General features: G+C 36.6%; 1 protein-coding gene across 1 annotated transcript in view; it reads right to left on the reverse strand.

The window, feature by feature from the left end:
- The window catches only part of Snoo (Sno oncogene), a 369,317-nt gene extending 348,225 nt beyond the window's left edge, over positions 1-21,092 (reverse strand). The window contains exon 1 of the mRNA XM_065234703.1: positions 19,573-21,092. Within this exon, the coding sequence (XP_065090775.1) occupies positions 19,573-20,469 (897 nt within the window). The 5' untranslated portion in view covers positions 20,470-21,092. The remainder of the gene's footprint in view (positions 1-19,572) is intronic.

Here is a 21,092-nt window from a genome sequence, read left to right on the forward strand (position 1 = left end):
GATTGAACCCTGGCCTGCTGGGGTGAGAGGTAATCACACTTACCACTACACCACCGGCGCCGCTCGCTAGGGACAATGAACCAAGTTTGTGATGGAATTCGGCAAATTTAGCTCACACCTATTTTTTTTAAAATGACGTTTTCGATATTTATCAATAAATCATAGCAAGAAAACTGCTCATCTAATCGAAATGACGTCTGAGATAAAGTTGTAGAAAACTGGATTTTCTTTTCGGAAAAAAAAATACAGGCTTAAAAAAATTGCAAATGTTTACCAAAATTAAAAACAATTGTTGAAAACTACAATAACAATAACATTTTTAAACTTTGTTTAGATGAAACCTTATCAATAATTGAAGGAATTGATAGATTAAGCTTGGAAATTTCCCCGTAACGTGGGTAGATCACCTTTTCGTGGTACGTTACGGGATGTAAGATCTACCACCGATTCCTAGTCCTGACTACTTCAAACTAGGGGAACAGGATTTTTCAGTAATCCAAGGAACACATCTTAGTCCTTGTTACTTTTTATGCCTTGTTGATAGTGACAAGACTCGACTTTGTCTCCCGAGGATGATCTTGAAACAAGGAAAAAATGAGTTAGTTAGTCTTCATCTATGTGATTCCTAATCTTCTATTCGTTGTTCCCTAGTTTGAAGTGGTTAAGACTAGGGTTCTGATGCATGATCATTATGCGTGTCATACCTTAATTTTGTTGCTAAGGAATCCAATTTTGACTGACAGAGGGGCGCGCCTTTGGAGGGTGTTCCAACATTCCGAAGGGTATAAATAGCGGGACCTTTCAATTAGAGTCGGATCCTTGCGATAAATGCAAGAGTGGCAACTGTAAAAAAAATCGAATACTTCATCATTTCTCAGCAGTGATGGAGTAATACGACATGCACTAAACTAAGGACACGGGATATACTACAATAGATCAATTTACTGATCGCAGTAGTGTTAGGTCCCGAACAGAGCTTGGAAATTATTTTAGAAAACAATGTGACCTACGAACATTTTGCCGGCGCCGGTGGTGTAGTGGTAAGCGTGACTGCTTTCTAACACCCCGATGGGTCTGGGTTCAATCCCAGCCGAGGTCGGTGGGATTTTTCTGAGGCATAAAAATCTCTGGTCACGTCTTCCTTCGGAAGGGAAGTAAAGCCGTTGGTCCCGGCCCATGTGTGTTGAATGGGTGCGATATCCTACGCAGGTGTGGAAGCTGCCTTCCTGCACATTCGATTGCCGTCAATGGATGGCAATCGATGTCCGTCGGTGATTGGCACTAGATTGCGGAACAGAGACCGACGTTAAATAAATTTTTTGATTCTAAATTACATGCCAAAAGACAACTAATTCTATAGAAAATTATGGTGGGAAATTAAACAAATTCTCACCAAAATGCGAAGATAATTTAAGAATGAATATCAAGGGTTTCCTAAAGTGTTCTGTACAGAGTTCCGAAACTATGGAGAAAATTTCTAGAGAATATCGGACAAAATCTTAAGGTTTATAATCTTATCAAATTCTGAAAGTAAAAGTAATTCTGAAGACTTTTTGGGGTGATCCTAAGCTAACCCTTGAAAAATTTGCAAAGATATCCAGAGATGAGTTCCTAAGGGTTTCAATATTTCGTGCACATAAATTGACGATCCAGGATTAACAAAAAATCTTAAGATTCTAAGACTACGAAGGAGGACAAATTTCAAGATCCTGGGGCCTCAATGGGGAAGTCTAAACGAAGCGTTTTTTTCGTATTAACGCATGTATGAAAACAGTCGTTTCGACTTGGTTTCTCTGGTCTTTAAAAACTGTTTAAAACTATGGAGCTAAAAATTTCAGAAGTGAAATAGTAAGGTATGTCAGAAAAATCCTCTATCAGTCTGTCGACTCGATGAAGATAATCAAATTCCCTGAACCGATTTGGATGGGGCCCATGAACCTCTAACCCATGAAGAATGATCCAGTACAATCTCAAATTGAATAAAGCGTTCGATAAATGCAAAAAATCACGTGTAGCCAAAAACGGGAAAGCACCGCATTTTTCTAAATTCACAAATGTTAAACGTAGTAAGCGCCAGATTATAAGGTCAAGCAGTAACTATGATTGACAGCATTTTTTGAAGGAAACTGCAACCATCTCGATACCAATCTACAAAACATCCTTGCTTAATCGCAGAAAGTTTTCAGTAAGTTCCGTGATCCGTTTCTGACCTCGGTTTACTCCATGTTACAAGAAGAGGTCCCTGGTATGGGAATTTTCTCACCCTTATAAGTTCTTTTCTAACTGTTTTCTAAATTCCACGCTAGGGGCAGAAAATCACTCCTTTTCCCTACATCTTGCACATGAAACACATGTCTTTAATCCCATCATAATTTTATTTTTCTTTGAGCATTTTGAGACTCAGCTTCGCAAGCAAATTATTTCGGATTATACGCTTTACCAAACGGATTTATTCGCTCGGAAAGCGTAAACGCAGCATTCTATCTCAACAGGAATAGCAACAAAAGCACACTTTTAAAATTTGACAGAGAAGCTTATTTTCCCAGCTAACCAGGTTTACAAAATGCATAAATGACGTAGCATTTCAGGGTGACTTTCGTAAAGACTGATATTTGCGTTAATTATAGCTTACTTAGCCTCCGAAACGAGTTTGGTATGTTCAGTTAATGTTAATTTTCAATATTTAAAATCTTGGATACCTACTAGATCAGTAGCTGTTCAGTATATCTTCCAGGTATTCCATAACGTAACAAACCTTGTTCACTTCTATCGTTGATGTTAACCTTTCTATACATATTTATTACACTCATCCTGTTCCTTGGGGGTAGCCTAAAGGGTAGCTCTGTTTTAAAAAATCGACATTGAAAATCAAACGGCACAATTTTTGAAGATTCTGGGTGAAACATCTATCAAGAAACGCAACTCTAATTAAACATTTGAAATGAAGAACTATCCTCAAACTTAATTAAGTTATTTGAAACTAGCGATGTCATACTTAATAATAAGTTTCTGTGATTAAGAAATATTTCCCAGAATTTGAATGAAATTCCTTGAGATTCCCAGATTTTCCAGGTTTTTTATTTCAGGTGTCACCCTACCAGAAATGGAGAAGTTTTCTAAAACTTGTGATATGACACAATGTTCTAAAATTTTCAACAATATTCAAAATGTCAGACTCAGGGACATTGCTGACTTGAATATTCATAATTTTAATAGAAATATTCATGATTTTAATAGAAATATTCAAGATAATGGACTTAGCATGTTCATTAACATAATTTGATTAATATAGGTACAGCAACATATTATAAGGTTGCAATGAAATTCCCTATTATTTTCCGCATTTTCCAGATGTTTTCCATTCCAGGTTCTCTTGATTTTTTCGGTTCAATTGCCACCCTGCAAGTTGTGCCTACAAGTTGTGCCTAAAAGTTGTGCACCAATACTAATCAGCTGGTGAGAACAGTTTACATCAAGTCGATAATCATTTTTGTGAACGACAGGCTCACCAGCACTAGTGAATCAGCACAAGTATATACCGGGCATTAATCAATTGAAGCGATTTAGATGGGGAGAGTAAAAATGTCAACTCCCTGTTGCTAACATTTCGTGGATAAAGAGCAGGCTCTTCGCCCCATTCATTGGGACATCTTTTTAACTGTCCCAAGGAAATGAATAGGCGAATTGCCTGCCATTCCATCCATTCGTTTTTGGCCCTTCATACTTGGTGATTTGCTGATGACAATCAGAGGTTATCAAGCTTGATCAAGTTCAACAGTGAGGAGTGCCCACAGCTATCGGCCTAGTTTCCATGCTACAATGAGTGGTAGACCACTATCATCATCATCCCGGGCATCAAAGGAAAGTTCACTACACCGAAAAAAAAAATTATTTTTCGGCACGTTTTAATTTTTCTAAAAATTTTGGGAAAAATTATCAAAAATCAGTTTTTTCTTTAGACTTTTGAGAACATTGAGAACATGTAAAAATATGTTTTCAATCTCATAATGAAAAAATGGACCCTCAGCAAAACCGAAAGGTCGATAACTTGTGGATTTTTGAGTCCATCTTTATGCCAGGATGATTCACAGAAAAATGATTTTGTATGTGAATTTTCTTAAAAAAAATATAAATAATGTTATTTGTTTGGATTTTTGACATCTTTTTCCAATATCTTCATAAAAATCAGAACGTATTTATTGTTTTCGGAGCTTCCTCTTAAGGTAATTGTTTGCTGTTTTGGCGTACTTAACCTATATTTTACGATATTTAAGGGGTATTTTTTGCGGTTTTTAGGGTACTATCGATAAGCCACCAAAAGCTTATTTATTGTGAATTTCCAGATCATTCGGATTTTTTTTTAATGGAACTGGAGAACCGCGAAATACATTCGAAAATGACCAAAAAATACCAACATTAAAAAAAAAAATCTACGTTCAAACCACTACATCTCGAAAAGGGTGCGACTTAGCAAAATTTTATGCACGTGTTTTTTTATTGTTAATTTGGCGTACTTTCAATATATCAAGTCGAAAAAATAATTAAACCAAGTTTAGGATAGTTTTCCAAAAACTTGAATTTTTTTTAAAAATCATAACTTTTTTGTCCATAATTTCTCCATTTCAACCTATGGTGTAATAGGTGGCATTTATTATCCCCTAAAAATATACACTCTGGTCTTTTTTACACGGGGGATACGTACCGTGTAATAAAAAACGGTGTAAAAAAACCTACGAGATTTTTATTTTTCACATGTTTAAATGTTTTTAAAAAATCGGATTTTGATGCCATTTATAATTATAGTATGCTATGGTCCATATAGACATATTTTAAAAATGTCTGTATTTACACCAAAAATTGTGATTTTTTTAAAGTATGCCTTTCGATCACCTATAGCTTGAAACGGAAAATGTTATTGGAACCAAGTAGATAGGACGTATCGTTATCGAGAAATCGTTAAAAACGTACCGTGTAAATCGTGAAAAACCGTGTAAAAAAACCGCGTAAAAAAAACCGTGTAAAAGAGACTTCAGTGTATATATGTATATATATAAATTAAAAAATACAAAAAAAAAAGAATTTTTGAGAATAACGATTTTTAAGTTTTTATTTTAAATTTGAAAAAGAATAGTGATTTTTTTTTCTAATGATTCGAGATGTTGCCTATAACATTGCCGAAGGTACCAACCCGATTATACAAACATTTTTCGAGAAACAGTATTCTGAAGACAAGCTTAACATTTTTTATAGGCCCTTTTCAAAATTAAGGCTAGATTTAAAATGGTGATCTTAAGATGAAAAATGGTATTTTTGGTCATGAGGAACGTTTCTGAATATTTCCAGAAAAATAAAAAAAAACAAAAATTAATGATTTTGCGAATTTGTCTGGAATTGCTCAGCGGCTATAATACAAAAGGAAACTACGAAATTGACCCTTAATTATGAAAAAAGCATAAAAATTGCTTTGAAACGCTTAAGTTTTCAAAATAGCCCGAAAATGTTAAGGTTCTCACATGGCTCGGTAATGGCCTTAAAAAGTTCACAACCATCAACGCCCTTCAAACAATTAAAGTAGTATTAATTAGTCAAACTCAATATAATGAATATAATATTATAATAACATGCCCAAGTAACATTTTAAGTTTTATGAAATACTACAAAGCTACTATAAAACAACGTTCATAAAACCCTGGTCAAGACTGCTTTGCCATTGATGCATCCAACAAAACCTCATTGATACTAGAATATGTCTAGTTGGCCCACCCTGGAGAAGGTTCTGAGAGGTGTATTTTCGAAGCTCTTCAAGATTGATTTACTGCAAAATGGTTGTACGATAAACGCATTGAAATCCATTTCAAAACCATATTTAAGCTACAATAAAAGCTATTCGGCAACAATTAAAAGCATTATCCGAACCATTTACCCTAGCCACTTGCTAAGTTCACTAGAAAAAAGGATTCATAAATACCATCCGATCTTTTCAAAATAATTAAAAATTTGATCGTATAAAACTCCTACCGAATTTCCAAAATTATAAAATAGTTCTCATGAAGTGGCCTAGTTTTAGGTGCCATTTAAAATTTGATGTGAAATGTACGTGAAAACATCGAAAAACTTGAGTCCACACACGGAAAACATCGATTTTACTAATTATTTTACATTAAGAAAATAAAATATATTCTTCAGATCGATCATTAAGTTTAGCCGAGATTTTTGTTTCTCATGATTTTTGGATTCTAAATATTTCTCATGCTAAATTAACTAAAATAAAGTTATATCCAAGGAAATATAGATTGAAAATCGAAGATTGCAAAAAACAAACAAAATAATTGTAATATGGCGGAGGCATAAAAGTTGATTTTCATGGGCCATTTGTGACAAAGTTATTTTGCTTTCAAGAAATCCCTAACAAATTCATATGGTTTTGAATTGGCTTTTATGAAGAAAACTTGTAGACTGTATGGTATTTATCTAAAGCCATTTTGCTTGATCCCAATCCGTTCAGATTTATGGCAGCATTTATAGCGGCAATGTTGCCTACAAAATGTTAAACGTCAAAGTTTGTTTATTTTTCGATAGTTGCGCTATGCGAATCAGCGTTCTTCCAGGCGATTCTCTCCCGATGACTTGGAAGCAGTTACTCAGAAAGTGTTCACAACATTTCGCATTTTGCACAGCTGTAACCTCGATCATTCCCGAAAAGATCCCCTTCTTCCGGGTGGTTCTGGAAGTGCACCATCAAACGATATAGGACTGTTCGGTTGAATGTTTTTTTTTCCAAGTGATTTCGCCGAATAAAACCGCAGATATGGATCGGAAACCAACTAGTGTCCGCTAACTGATAGTTTCAGTGGTTTGCTGTCGGTAATGACGCAAGTTATTCCGATCTTCATCTATTCGCAAGGTCTGGAGAAGGCTGGTCTGTTCTCAGAATGTTTTGACAATGTTTTACGAATTTGAGGACCAAGCTCACTTCATTCTTCTCCACCAGATGCTCAGTTGTTGATGGTACCCATTCCGCCGGACGTGCTGGTTCTTCTACTAAACAAAATTTTACTGAAATCGAATTCCCTTCAGTCGTTAGCATCGCTTGAATTTTTCCTCCAACTTTGTTTATCCTTCGAGATATCCTTATCATAAATTTGGTTGTTATTCACTATGAGGATCCATCCTTTAAAGTTCAATTTATAAACAGAGGAGATTTTATGATACACTTTTAAAATCCTAAAAGGCAACAATATATGCCTTTTGCTCTCATTTAAAACATAATGGTTTTATGATTGCATCTATAATGATAGAACAGGTTTATAGAGTATTTTATCAAGACTTTAATAAAAAAATGCTAATGAAGTTTATGATTGATTTATAGAACAGTTTTATGGTGGGATTGAGAACTACTTTAAATTTAATTTAAAAACAAGACAATTTTTGACTTCTCACCAGAATGTAAATGGTTTTTATAACAGCGAAAAGGTGAACTACTAAGCAGGAACGTTTTACACTGTGAAAAGCTGTATTTAAACTAAATGGATTATTCAATGCCATTATAAAACCATCATAAATCAAAGTGGATGCCAAATGATTGCAGAATTGTTACTTGGGATGGTCTCGAGATGCATTAAGTACATGTTTTAGAAATAGTGAAATTTTTTAATCATAAATCATATTCCAAATATCTTTCTCCCTCTCCCGATCCATACAATTGTCATCCACTAACCTCGAGAAGACCGCGATTAATCGGTCAAATCCTTTAATTTCATTTTAGATTTAAGACATTTATAATGTACACGCTATTTTTAGGCTACTCAGTGACTGGGTGGATCGCACTTATTTTTGCATGCTGTATGGAGTTGTCAAAAAATGAGTAAACTGGTTTTGCTCCGATGAGTTGGATCCACCCAGATTCTGGGCAAATGGTTCTGATATCATTTTTCCCTTAGTTCAAAATGGCGCACTTTGAAGTTGTGAACAGGTGGTTTTTACGCAGTGAGTTTAAAATTAGTTTTCATAAGTGAAGCAGTTACGTAATGACCTGGATGGCAAAAACTATCAGCAGCTCGTTGGTAAGGTATACAACTCTCACAGTTCGTTGGTATCAATAAAATACAGAATTATCATATTCATAATGTTTTTTAATATTCTTCCTGGACGAAACAATTTATATATAAAGCATTCATAGGGAATTCATTCTTTTCTTCCGAAATGGGTGACGGTTACTCAGTTGACAAATGTCATAATCTGAGTAACCGTTACCCAGTTTCCTCCATAGGCACGTTTACTCAAATTTGAGTAAAAGCATGTTTACTCATTTTTGAGTAACTTCACTTTTGGCTGGACTGAGTGATTTTCGACTCAAAAATGAGTAGCCTCAAAATAGCGTGTATAACGAAAATGATAACTTGGCTCTGTAAAGTTTATTCGATTGAGCCTGTAAAACGCCAGAATGTAAAGGGTTTTAAACGTCAAAATGGACAAGTTAATTATCGGGGGATCTAGAGCAATTTCATTTCTATTTCGTAGTTTTCAGTGTAAATCACGTCAAAAAATTAACTCTCTCGACCATTGAAACCCAAAAAATGTTTGGAAAAATTACCCCCGATAGAAGATTTGGAAACTAGCCTCAAACGAAAGAGGGGCACCTAAGATTTCGTTTGGTGGATGTTTCAGTGATACTGATTTTTTTTTATAATGTTATCCTACCAGAGACACCGTGATGCATTGTAGAGGGAAGCAATTGTCCACGCAGGGGGGGGGAGTCTAAAACGCTGCTTCGTAGTTTATGAACAGCCCCTTATAAATAACCAAACTGGCCTTTAAAAATCCTCAAATCTCCAAAACGCAAAGGTCGTATTAAAACGCCTGAAATAGTCTTAGATAAACTAAATTATCTAAAACCAAGAAATGGCATTGTGAGATGTAATTTTTTTCCTTGATTTGTTTTCCGTCGATCTTGTTTTCCATGCTGAGCACCAATGCTACCGACGCCAGGGAGGTAGTTCCCACACCTGGACCCTAACATCCCATCAACTCATGAACCGGGGACCAACGGCTTTACTTCCCCGAATGAAGGCGTGATCCGAGATGTTATGCCTCAGGACACCCCGGCGGCGCCAACTGGGATTTAACCCAGGCCTGCTGGGGTGAGAGGTTATCACGCTTACCATGGGCGCCGCCATCTCACAATAGATGTCATGCATAGATTAAAAAATTTGGAATCTCAGATTTGAACGAATTTCCCAAACACGGAACAGGACAAAACTACCAGATGGCATGAGGCGCTTGCGTTCGCCAATTTTCGGTTTTTATACTTCCACGGAACGATCCTCAAATAATACGCGTAACATAAAATTTGCTAAGCCTTTTTCCCAGTAAAATTTCCGGCTATTCGCTGTAGACCAGGACATCCATCACTGTAATTACAAGTCTCGCAACCTGTTATCGGCTGACCGTTTTTGAGAGTGTATCCAAACTTTCCCCACACTACACGTCTGGCCACCGGATCGATGATATGCATCTCGGGACGATTATAATAACCAACATTACAGCTGGTGGAGCTCTTGCCACAGTGTATGACGTAACATATAATGATTCTCTGAACCAGAAAGCCTTTCCCAACCCCCAACTATCGAAAAGCAATCCAGCAGCAAGGTGAAACGCCTGAGGGGCCCAAATGCACACCAAAATTAAACCACCATCACCACCACGGAGAAACCGCATCTCTCAATGTGCAGACCAACACAACTACCGGACATCGAAGACGACAACGACGACGACGACGATGATGACGGTTTATTTGATGTCTTGGGTATTTGACGGAAACATAACCGGACCGGAGATGAAGCAAAAGAACACTCAAAAAGTATACAGAGAATAGCCGCATCAAAGCGACAACAACAGGCACAAGAAGGAACTACAATTATTATAAGACATGGCAAACCTGCTGTCGCCGTGTCCTCCCGCCTCGTTGAAGGTTAGCTGCGGTGTGTGTGGAAAAGTCTTCCGCTGCGCGAGTCCTCGTTACCTCTGCATCACACATCATCATCGGCATCATCATCATCATCATCATCAGCGATACGGTCGTTGGTCAGTCGCGAAAACGAGGAAACGCAGCATAGAGTCTGTATATGTATGTCTGTGTGATGTACATTGTTCCCATCCGGATAATCAGCACCAGCCAGAACTGGTCGCGGCGGTTGTTCACGCGACGGCGACGACCCTTGTTTGGCGGATTTTTCAAGTCTCCCGCGTTCTCAGGCAGTGGAGGAACCCTTCCTTTTGTGCTTCACTTTTTCTTCGGTTGCTTTTGATTCCTGTTCTCCAAAGACGACGACGACGACGACGATGGTGTCGTTTTCCCTTTCCATGTATATTCTCTGCGAGCTGATCGTTGTTGTGTGTGCAGATATCACCAGAAATGCTGGCTTTTTTGTGTATGGTTCTTTGATCGTTTTTTTGTTCGCTTGATTGAATTCGGTTTGATCTCACTACAATGTTGCTGCAAAGAATTGCGGAAATTTGTGCCGTCAAATTCGGGGCGTCGCACTTGAGTCAACCATGATCATCATGCAGTGCAGCAACGGAAAATCTTCATTGGTTATATTATTGGTTATTAAAGCATGGGCCATTCTTATGAACGAAAATTGAATGTTCATTTCTAAACTAAATGAAACCAATTCTTCTGCTTCTTCTTCACATTCATATTAGTTTATTGCGTGCTCTCAACTTAGTGTTTCGATGTCTGTACCATTTTTGCATTTGTATAATAGTGTAGCAAGTACAATCATACTCTATTGCCAAGGAAAGTTGAGAAAGCATCATATGGATATTACATTCCAACTGGAGCACTTCGACAGTTCATAAATGAGTGCGTAAAAACATAACTAACTAACAGAGGATTCTGATCAACCAAACCAACCAAATTTTTCTACAAGTGCAATAAAGTATTGTACGATGTCCTGATTTAGTATACGAATTCGTAGAGCTTTCTGGGAACTTATCACATAATGTAGGGCATAACTTTTATTAGCAACATATCTTGGGTTCTCCAAAGTGCCTAAAATTCAGATATTATAGTTCTAGATGCTCAATTAGGCATTGTACGATGCGCAAACTATTTGTTTTAACCAGTTGAGCTCCACGAAACCCCATAATATCATCCAAATTATCCTGTAGTTTCGATCTAGAAGTACAGCAAAGTCTTACTCGATGTCCTACGAATTTTTAGCGATTGTTGGAACCCAGAGTGGCCATAATTTACAAAGAAACAGAGTCATGGAAAGTAGGTGTTGTCGAACACAAGGGTGCCTGTTGGTTCGGTGCCGTGGAATAGTCCACTTGGCCACAAATACCGAAACGGATGCAAACGGACACTAGACGTTTCTTCAGATTCACTGAAACATAAACGGGAACGAGTGCATACTTTCACTTAGATTGAATTTATTTAACACGGAATACAGTACACTTACCTATCCGTAAGGTATGTTGCACTGATATTTAAAACAGTTACTAGATGGTCAACTTAAGACTATTGACTTCATACAAATTAATTATAGTGGGATTTAATAGTCTCTCGAGACCATTACACTTTCGCGAGAGAGCCGACTTTTGGTCAAAGCACAATAAAATGGCCTTTACGTACTTTTTTTAAACTACTTGTTCGGCAATTCGGAGCTGCTAGATCAGCGAATCACAACACATAAAGCAACCAACAATACATACAAAACGGTTGCTACGGCTACCATGACAAACTCACTCTGTAAAATAGCTCGAGTAGTAGTATGGTAGTATGATAATGATATATTGCTTGCCTGCTTTGTTGCAATATACATGGATAAGGACATAGCTTGATCTGAATCGAGAAAACTAGACCAACAATTGAAATAGGCGGAACAACCAAACGTAAACAATTGCTTTAAACACAAAATTCTCGAGAATCAAAACACTCCCACGCAAACTAACAATGCCATGCGATAAAGGAAGTTTGCTCTATCAGAAGATGGTGTTAGGTTGCATGGATGTGCTTTAATTCTCGAGGAATTTGCTTTTAAAGCCATTGTTTACGTTTGGTTGTTCCACCTATTTCAATTGTTGATCTAGAAAAGACATAACAAACAAATTCCCATTAACACACGTGCATCATCTTCGGCTTTACTTCGTGAAGCAGCTGGCCAACAATTTGCTCGTTTCCTTCTACCGCCCCGAGTGAGCTGTGTCACACGAGCTACTTGTCATGAACAAAAAGGAAGAAGATTATATCATTATTGCTTTCCGCTTCTGACATAGCGTTATCAATCGGTTTGTTGATCGCTTGTCATTTTGTCATTTGGATCTATTTTTGATTCCTTGTGCTTGATTAATGTTATCCACTTGAGAATTTTTATAATATTGGTCAGTCAGCCGAACGCTATCGGGCTGAATAGGTTAAGAAATTCGCGTTGATGCATGTTCGAACAATTCGAAAGCAGTTTTAATCGACGCATCATTTCAGATTGCACAATGCTCGCGTAATTTTGTGTAAAATAGGGAAAGAAATTGAATGACGGGAGATTGTTGCAATCTGAAACGATGTGTAGAAAAAGCATCAATAAAAAATTGAACCATAACATAATAATACATTGCTTTAAAAATCGTGAATTTGATACAAAAATTTCGAAGCAAGGAAATGTTTTAACCATATGTATTAACAAAAGTCTTATCCAATATCCCAGTTTTGAAAAAAAAATATTATGGTCCCTGGAAAAATTTGCTGGAAGGTTTTCAAAAATGTTTAGAGTTCTAATAAATTGTTGAAACTTTTAATAATTTTGAAAATTCCATAGAAATGCAGAATTATTTCAAACAAGGTCAGAAAATAAGTCCTATTATATTCAGAATCCTAACGGATTTGTGAAGAGGACTTTAAGATGAATTCCAGTGTAATTCTAAGGAGAATAGCTGGGTGGAACACTCTGTAGTCTATACTAACAGAAATGTTGAAAAATTGATTAAAATAAATTTCCAAGACTCTGAGGCTCCGACTTGGAATCCAGCAACTTAGGATGAAATTCTATAAAACTATGAGAAGAAAACCTACGAAATTTTTAAGGAGAATTGAAATGGAATAAAAATTATAATTCAAGAGAAATGCTAAGAAGAATGATTACAACAGTCTGGCAAACATCCTAATGGAAATCTGATCAGGATTCCAAGATAATTCCTAAGGAATTCTGATATCATTTCCAAAGAATTTCTGGAAAGAAGAAAGGAAGTTCTAAAAATTATTCTTACAATAATTTCATAAAAGCGAGCCGCTACGTGACAGTGAACTTTTATGGGGATCGTGATACGAATTGCTTGTGAATTTTAAGAATAATTCCTACATAATTTTGACGAGCATTCTAAGAGATTTATAAATGACTCAGTAAAATGTCTGAGGAAAATTTTTAATTCTGGTCTTCAGATACTACGATTTCTGAGGAGAGATTTTATAAAAAATATGAGAATATTTTCAAAGGAATTGCTTTCTCAGGATAGTATTAAAGTATTCTATGGAGGATTTCGAGGAAATTCTACGAGGAACTTCGAAGATAAGTACAAGGTACGAGAAGAGTTCCAAGGGTATTTTCTTGTGGGATCAAGGAAAATCCCATGATTATACGGAGAAAAATTCCATGGTAATTATAGAAAAACAAAAACTGTTTTTGTTTTGTTTTGAATAGATTATTATTGAATTATTGAACCTTTTGGAAAAGTAACACATAACGACGCAAGTTGTATCAGGAAAACATCTGAGACTCTCCAAAGTGCTTGAGTTCAGATCTTGAAGTTCTACACGCTCAATACAATCTTCCACGATGTTTCGATATACTGTACGAATCCGATTCACATAATTTAGGACAACAGTTGTAAAGATTTCATGCTAGCAATAAATAAGATACCGGTCTAAGAAAGCTCTTTAAAAGGGAAAGTCTGACTCACACGGCACGAGTCGGATCCATGGTAATGTAAGTCTGATTTATTTATTACAGACTAAGGAAAATGATGTCGATAAGTGTTTCAGTTCTGAAAAGTACAAGTCAGATTAGCAAAGCACAGAGGAAAAAATACGATTAGTTAACAGAATTCGATAAAGTCATTACTAGTGACTCTTTCTCACTGTCAGTAACCGTAATTCCAAATCTTTCTTATTCATCAAGATGGATTTTTAAGGTATATTTTAATTCCCGGGTATTTCTCGGTTTTTGCTAGTTGGTAAAGATTCCCGGTTCTTTCGGTTTTCCCGGTTGAGTGGACATCCTGTTAACTGATAAAAAAAATCAAGCAAAGTTCTTCAGATAACTTCTTTGTCTGAAAATATAAGGATGTTCAGAAATTATTCTGATGACCTTCAGATCATGAAATACTTTCTCATCATATTACGATGGCAAGAAATTGATCCGAAGAACTTCAGAACCTCAGATATTCTCTCATTATATTATGTTGTTTAGGAATTATTCTGAAGATCTACAACTAATCAAAATTAGAATCCTACAGACATTTTCAATAAATCAGAATCTATAAGCATTTACTTTTATTTACTTAGCAGTTATTATTATTCTTATTATTATTATTATTTGCTTACGACATTTCATCACGTGGCATTAATTTTAGTAGAATTATTCACTAATGATCAAAAATTCATACGAAGTCTTTCAGATATTATTTTTTCTTACTATATCAGGATGATCAGGAATGATTATAAAAACAAAATAGATCTTCAAATATTATTCTGAATAACTACAACTGAGGTCGGAAAATATCCGCCGAATGAAACATCTAAATAAACGAATCGAAAAAAAACTATAGCGTAAGTCCTACAGATATTCTCACATCATATCAGTAATTATTCTAAAAACCTTTAGATAGTGAAATATTCTATCATAATGTTACATTTTGTGGGAAATTATTCTGAAGACCATCAGGTTGCTTATTGCAATGAAAATGATTAAGAATTATTCTGAAGACCTTTAAACTCCAAATTAGTTATGAGAAGATGGGAATTATAAGGGGAAGTGCAGGAGTATTCCAATTAAAATTCTTAGGTGAAAAAAAAAATTGATGATAATTCTAAGATTCTGCTGACCACCATCCCAAAAAAAAAAAGAAAAAAAACTGACAAGAACTCCAAAGGCATTTCAACCATAGGTAGTAGGCTAGTAGGTTCCGAAGAAATGTGCTCAACTTTTTGGCTCAGCGCTGGTACTCTCTTCAGTCCCAAGCTAATCGAAACAGGAAAATCCACGAACCCTTCATTTTATCAAACTTTCATAGCGAAACAAAACAAACATAGTGTAGTACTAGAATTTCGACTAGAATGGAGTACGTTGATCGATTTGCTTGGGACCAATAGGCTAGTCAAGTAGTGAGCCAATTTAAAATCGTTAGTTTCCACTGGCTGTTTCAACTGAATTATAATAACAATTCAAACGAATCTGAGCATAGTTTTAAAGCAATTCTAAGACAAACACTAATTCTGAGGTTAGTTTTAAAAGACAGTGCGTGGAATAATCTAAGGATATTCTAATGATTACGTTAATCAAAGCACTTCTTGGAGCATTCCAATGGCATTTTTGGGAGAATACTGAAGAATATTTCTAATATTTTTTTAAAAGTATTCCAACGAAATTTTGTGGAGAATTCTACGCGATTAAATGAAGAATACCTAGAGAATGCTGATGACAGTTCGTATGAGATGAACTAGCCATATGGCTAAAAATCTCTATAATAAAGAAAAAAAAATGATGACAGTTCCAAGGCAATTCTACGAAAAAGAAGAGTTCCGAGGGTTAATAAGATCTGATTTGTAATTCTACTATACTTCTTCAATGAGTTTTTTGTAATTGAAAGAAAGTGGATAAGTGAATTCCAAGAGTTTTGTGGAGAGAATCGCTAAAGCATTATGGGGAAAATTTAAAAAGATTCCCTGATATAATCCAAACTATAAGATTTTTAAAATTCTGACATGAACATAATTGTTTACAATCTCCAACCTTGCCCAAAGTCCGGCATTTAGAAAAATGTTGGGGATTGCTAACTTTAAAAAAAGTGCTTGAGGCAGAACATTTTTAAGGTGCTCAAGATCTTGAGCTATTCACACTCTAGGACAAAACATATTTTTCGAAAAATTTGAATAAGAAAAAAATGATATCTTGGCCTTAGTTGGAATTTAGAATTCCAGACGTGAAGAAATACATATTAAAAACCCACAAAAATAATTGCCCACTCTATTTAGAAACCTGAAGCTTGATTTAATGGATTAGGATGGATCCATGGTTTACCAAAAGCGTGAATAGTCTTATGAAAAAATCAGACTTTTGTAAATTTTTAAGGTTCTAATATCGAAACAGATTGTCAAATTATGTCTCATAATTTAGATAATGTTTTGAAGCACGAAATTTGAAATATATAATAGTCTTAGTTACATAAAGACACTAGAATAAATGCTATTGGGCCGAGTAGGTCAGTGGACCGAATTTTATAAGGTGATAGATTGATAGAGAGAGTTTTTAGAAGCCTATCTGAGAAAATTTGAGGCTAGGTCAGTTTGTTTACATTCTTGCTAACTTTACGAGATTTTAGGCTTCATAAAACCTTATATTTTAAATATGACGTTATTTTCAAAATCACTCAAACCCCCAACGTCATAAAACTATCCTATTTCAATTCCAAATTCTTCAAGATCATCAAAACTTGAGGAGTTTGCGTTTTGTTTTTAGATGAAATAATCTGTTCAGAAATGACGGAGTTATATTTGTTTTAGCATTTTCCAGTATCAGACGTTGGAGGTGAGAATGCCAAATCACATGAGTTTTGATGGGAATTGTAGTCCTCTACAATTTACTTTCTTTAAGAATTCTGATGTCACTTATAAAGGAATGTGATTAGAAATTCCCATATGATAATTTTGAGAACCATTTAGAAAAAAATGTTTTAAGAACTAAACATGATTTCCAAGATAGTTCTGATGATACTATTATCGAGATTATGAGTAGAAATCAAGGGAATTCTGAAATCTGAAGGAATTTTGACAAACTGAATAATGATATGGATACAATTTTGACACTACCCTTAATGATGACCTACGGATGAAAATCTCTTGAAATTGAATATCAATAATAATTCTAGAAGAACTTGACTAAGCATATAATTTTTAAAAAACTTTACAAAATTTTAAGTTAGTTTCAATGATTATAAGACGGGGTCCCTAGAGTAAATTTTTAACATTATTTCCAAAAAAAAAGCAGAGTAGCGTCCTAAGAGATTCAAAATAAATTCCTAATTTTAAGGAGAGTTCCTTGATTGTTCTAACAAAAAAAATCCAAAAAATTCAAAGAGATCCTCTCAAAGCCATTTTTAGAAGAATTTCGAGGGAATTCTGAGTTAAAATCCGAAGACATTCTGGAAGAATACATTCTAAATTTTAAAGAGCCTACCAAGCGTCGCTTAATCTTAATTTTTACCTGTTCTCCCTATTAGAAAACGTAAACAAATAAAAAAAATTGCTTAAATAGATACAAATCAGTGAAACTAGAAAATTCTGTTCTAATTAGAACCGATTGAGATATAAATATGGCTATAAATTGCGTTTTTAAAGTCGGAGGGCAGGTGAAAAGTGAAATTGCGCGACGCCACTGATACCAAGGGATTTCTGAATACTTCAAGGGAATTTTATGTAAAACTATGGAGATAAATTAAAGCAAATTCTCGTGAGATTTATAAAGAATACGAAGATAAATGAAGAGTGTATTCCTAAACTGTCCTGCACAGAATTCCGAATTTGTTGTGGAGAAACTCTCTAGGGAATACCGAAGAATCATATTGAGGGGAATCCTGAAAATAACTCTCAAGCTAAAGGAAACGAGTTCAAATATCATACACGGACAAGCCACGAATCACCCAAAATGTATAAAAGTGGCATTAATACTAAACAAAATCGTTGAAGACATTTTTAAATTATCCTATGAATATATTTAAATTTTTCAAATCCTGAGATATGTTCCAAATAAATCACTTAGTTAATTCAGACATTTAAAATGATCCTAGTCTAACAAAATTGTTCCAGATTATGGAACCAGAAATTTCTGAAAAGATGTAACTGTGAGAGGTATGAGACCTCCAGGCCCCACTGACAGGGTCTATACCAACAACAAAGTTTGACAGTAGGCAGCATGTCCCGGGCCCAAATAATGTGTTTTGATATCAAGTATAAGTTGCCTACGCGATAATGACGTCCTAACATGTTGGAGATCTTAAACTCGTAAAAATCTTCCATACGCCGTACGGAAATTCAATATTCAATATGGATCAATTTTCTAGAATCTCTGTGACATGAAAAATTTCCCAAGGTTCTAAAATTATCAAAATCTTTCAAAATGTCGGACATCAGACATGGAAAAACGTTTTAAGATCGCAACAATTTTCAATTTTCGTAGCAATTGTGTAGGATTTGTATTGGAATCATTAAAGAAAATCTGGAATTGACAAATTTCCGAAACTCTGGAACTAAATTTGTGGTATCCCGTACTATGGAAAAAAGTTCAGAATTCCGAGCTTGAAGAAATATTCAAGATTCTAAATAAAATATTCGAGATATCTCGCATACATTTGAAAAGAGCCTATCAGCTTTTCTAAACAAAACAAAGACCCTTTTTCACGCAAACCAAAAATATTATTGGGAAGGGAAGAATTTCCCCAACCAGATGGCGTTATTGGTTTGCATAGACGAGTTTATATTCGCGCGAAAAGGGCCTTTGTTTTGTTTACAAAAGCTGATAGGTCGTTTTCAAATGGTATGCGAGATATCTCGATTATTTTAGTTGTAATCTTGAATATTTCTTCAAGCTCGGAATTCTGAACTTTTCCTTCTCAAATGTTACGCGGAGATAGATGTTACGATCTATTCGAAGATAAGGTTTAACGAACACATAAGCATCGTAACCGCTAAAGCATATATAGTGTGCTTGGTTTTATTCGTCGTCAAGCTTCTGGTTTCAACGATGTTTATTGTCTCAAAACGCTATTCTGCTCGCTGGTTCATAGCATCTTAAAATATCCTTCCCTGATTTAGACTCCATTTTACATTACGCATATCCTTGCGATTGAACGGATTCAGAAAAGTTTTATAAGGCTTGCCTTGCGTTACTGGCAATTCCATTTCACAGAACACAATAATTGTTTTAATTCTTGTTTGCGTTCCTTTAATGACGTTTGTAACTAATTTGACTTTAATTTGTCCAAAACTTTGTTTATTGCTAGAATATGAGGTTTCGATAACATTAGTTTTTAAGTAACCAGTCTGTACGACGTAGCCGAAGAATCGGATCTTTTCTACGCACTATTCATTGAGGAACACAAAACTCAACATCCAATTCATTTGATCAAACATATTACCCAGCGGTATGACGCACTCCCGTTATCAGCTCCATTGTATACCACAGCGCAAGGCAATTCCCAATTTATCCAGCGTGTGTTGTAGTCAGCCACCCGTCATAACCCACCTTATCTCGCGTGTTTTATCAACAACAATCTGCTCCCCAAAAATTAACCCCCACCTACCTTTCTTTTAACGATCCAGTATTCCCGCCCCTGCAGTTCGTCCTCCAGGTCCTGCTCCTGGTTCCAGATCTGCTCCAGAATCTTGGAAAACGCTTCCCGGTTTTCCTCGTCCAAAGCCACGTGGATGTACGCGTGCCAGTTGCTCGAATTGAAGCCCCAGTGGCAGGTACGGTTCTCCTGCCGGTCGTGTTGATGGCAAACAAACTTCTGTGGGGAAAACATTCCCAGGCACTCGCAGCACTCGATACAGGCCGGTTCCTTGAAGCTGTACAGTGCCGGCGTGAAAATGCCTTCGCACTTGCCGAAGCACCGGTGGTACACCCGGAACGTGGTCGCCCCCTTGATGTTCCGTGTATCGTCCGCTTGGTGCAGCATGTAGCTGCAGAGCCGTTCAGCATTGGTTCGGGTGATCAACCCGCACGTTTTGGCCGTGTCCGGGATGATATTGACCCGCTTGAATTCCTGCAGCTGCTGGTCCGTACAGTTGTACAGGTAGATCATCAGCTCCTGGATGCTTCGGTTGATCTGTTCGACGGAAAAGTCCATCAGGATGTTGTTGAATATTTGCGGCAGACAGAGTCGCATTTCGCCCCCCAGCAAGAAGCAACCGATCTTTTTCCCCTCCAGAATGGTCAACTGGACAATACCGCAGTCCGGATCTGGGGTGGTCATAATGGGGTGCGATGGCATCGGAAGAGGTCCCGTGATAGGCTGCATAATCAGGCATTCTTCCAGGGGATCCGGAGAGTCTGGACGCTGGCCCGGGGCACCACTGTTGGCGCCGCCGGCCTTACTCGGATGGACCAGGGATAGGCCCGGTCCGTGCAGACCTTTCGGTGCATTATCCTGGTAGGTTTTCAAAACCGTAATCAGCTGAGGCGGTACGTACTCTGTCATGGTTGTTTGTTGGTTTGTTGTTTGTTGCCACCAAGTAGATGTGCGAGCTCTCGCGCTCTTGAGGGGGCAGACCGAGTGAAAATAACAAGCTTCTTATAAATAGATTCTTCAATATGATCTTTTCGTTTAGCACAAACACAATCTTCTTATTTCTGATATTCCTGCTAGAGCTTCACGATTCAGCTTCTTCCATCATAGCTTTCGCGCTCTGTAAAACACACTTTCAACTCACACGGAAAACCCAAACACCAGGGTGGGATGTTCTATTCTCGCAGCAACATTCCGATTAGACAAAACATGCTAGGGATTTTTTTTTCTCCTCTCGAATGCTTCTTTTTCTTTTTCTTCGGGCCTGTCAGACAAAACCTTGGCCACCCTCAATTTTCCCGATGCGTAACACACTGGCTGTCGTTTCTTCTCACACGCGCAATCTTCACTTCCCTCCTACCGTGGGGTCTGGCATTTAACTGCACATTCGTAGGCACCTCCACCGAGACCTAGAACAATCACTTTTCCAATCGGAATCGCTTCGTTCCATACAGACCGAACTAATCGCCTACACCTGTTCACTGGTGCATCTTCCTCCTCCCGGCTTCTAGTCTAGCCGTGGAACATTCCGACAC

Source organism: Ochlerotatus camptorhynchus, unplaced genomic scaffold, assembly GCF_037179485.1.
Source record: "Ochlerotatus camptorhynchus isolate MF236.1 unplaced genomic scaffold, CSIRO-AGI_Acam_v1.1 ptg000038l, whole genome shotgun sequence".
Classification (NCBI taxonomy): Eukaryota; Metazoa; Arthropoda; class Insecta; order Diptera; family Culicidae; genus Ochlerotatus; species Ochlerotatus camptorhynchus.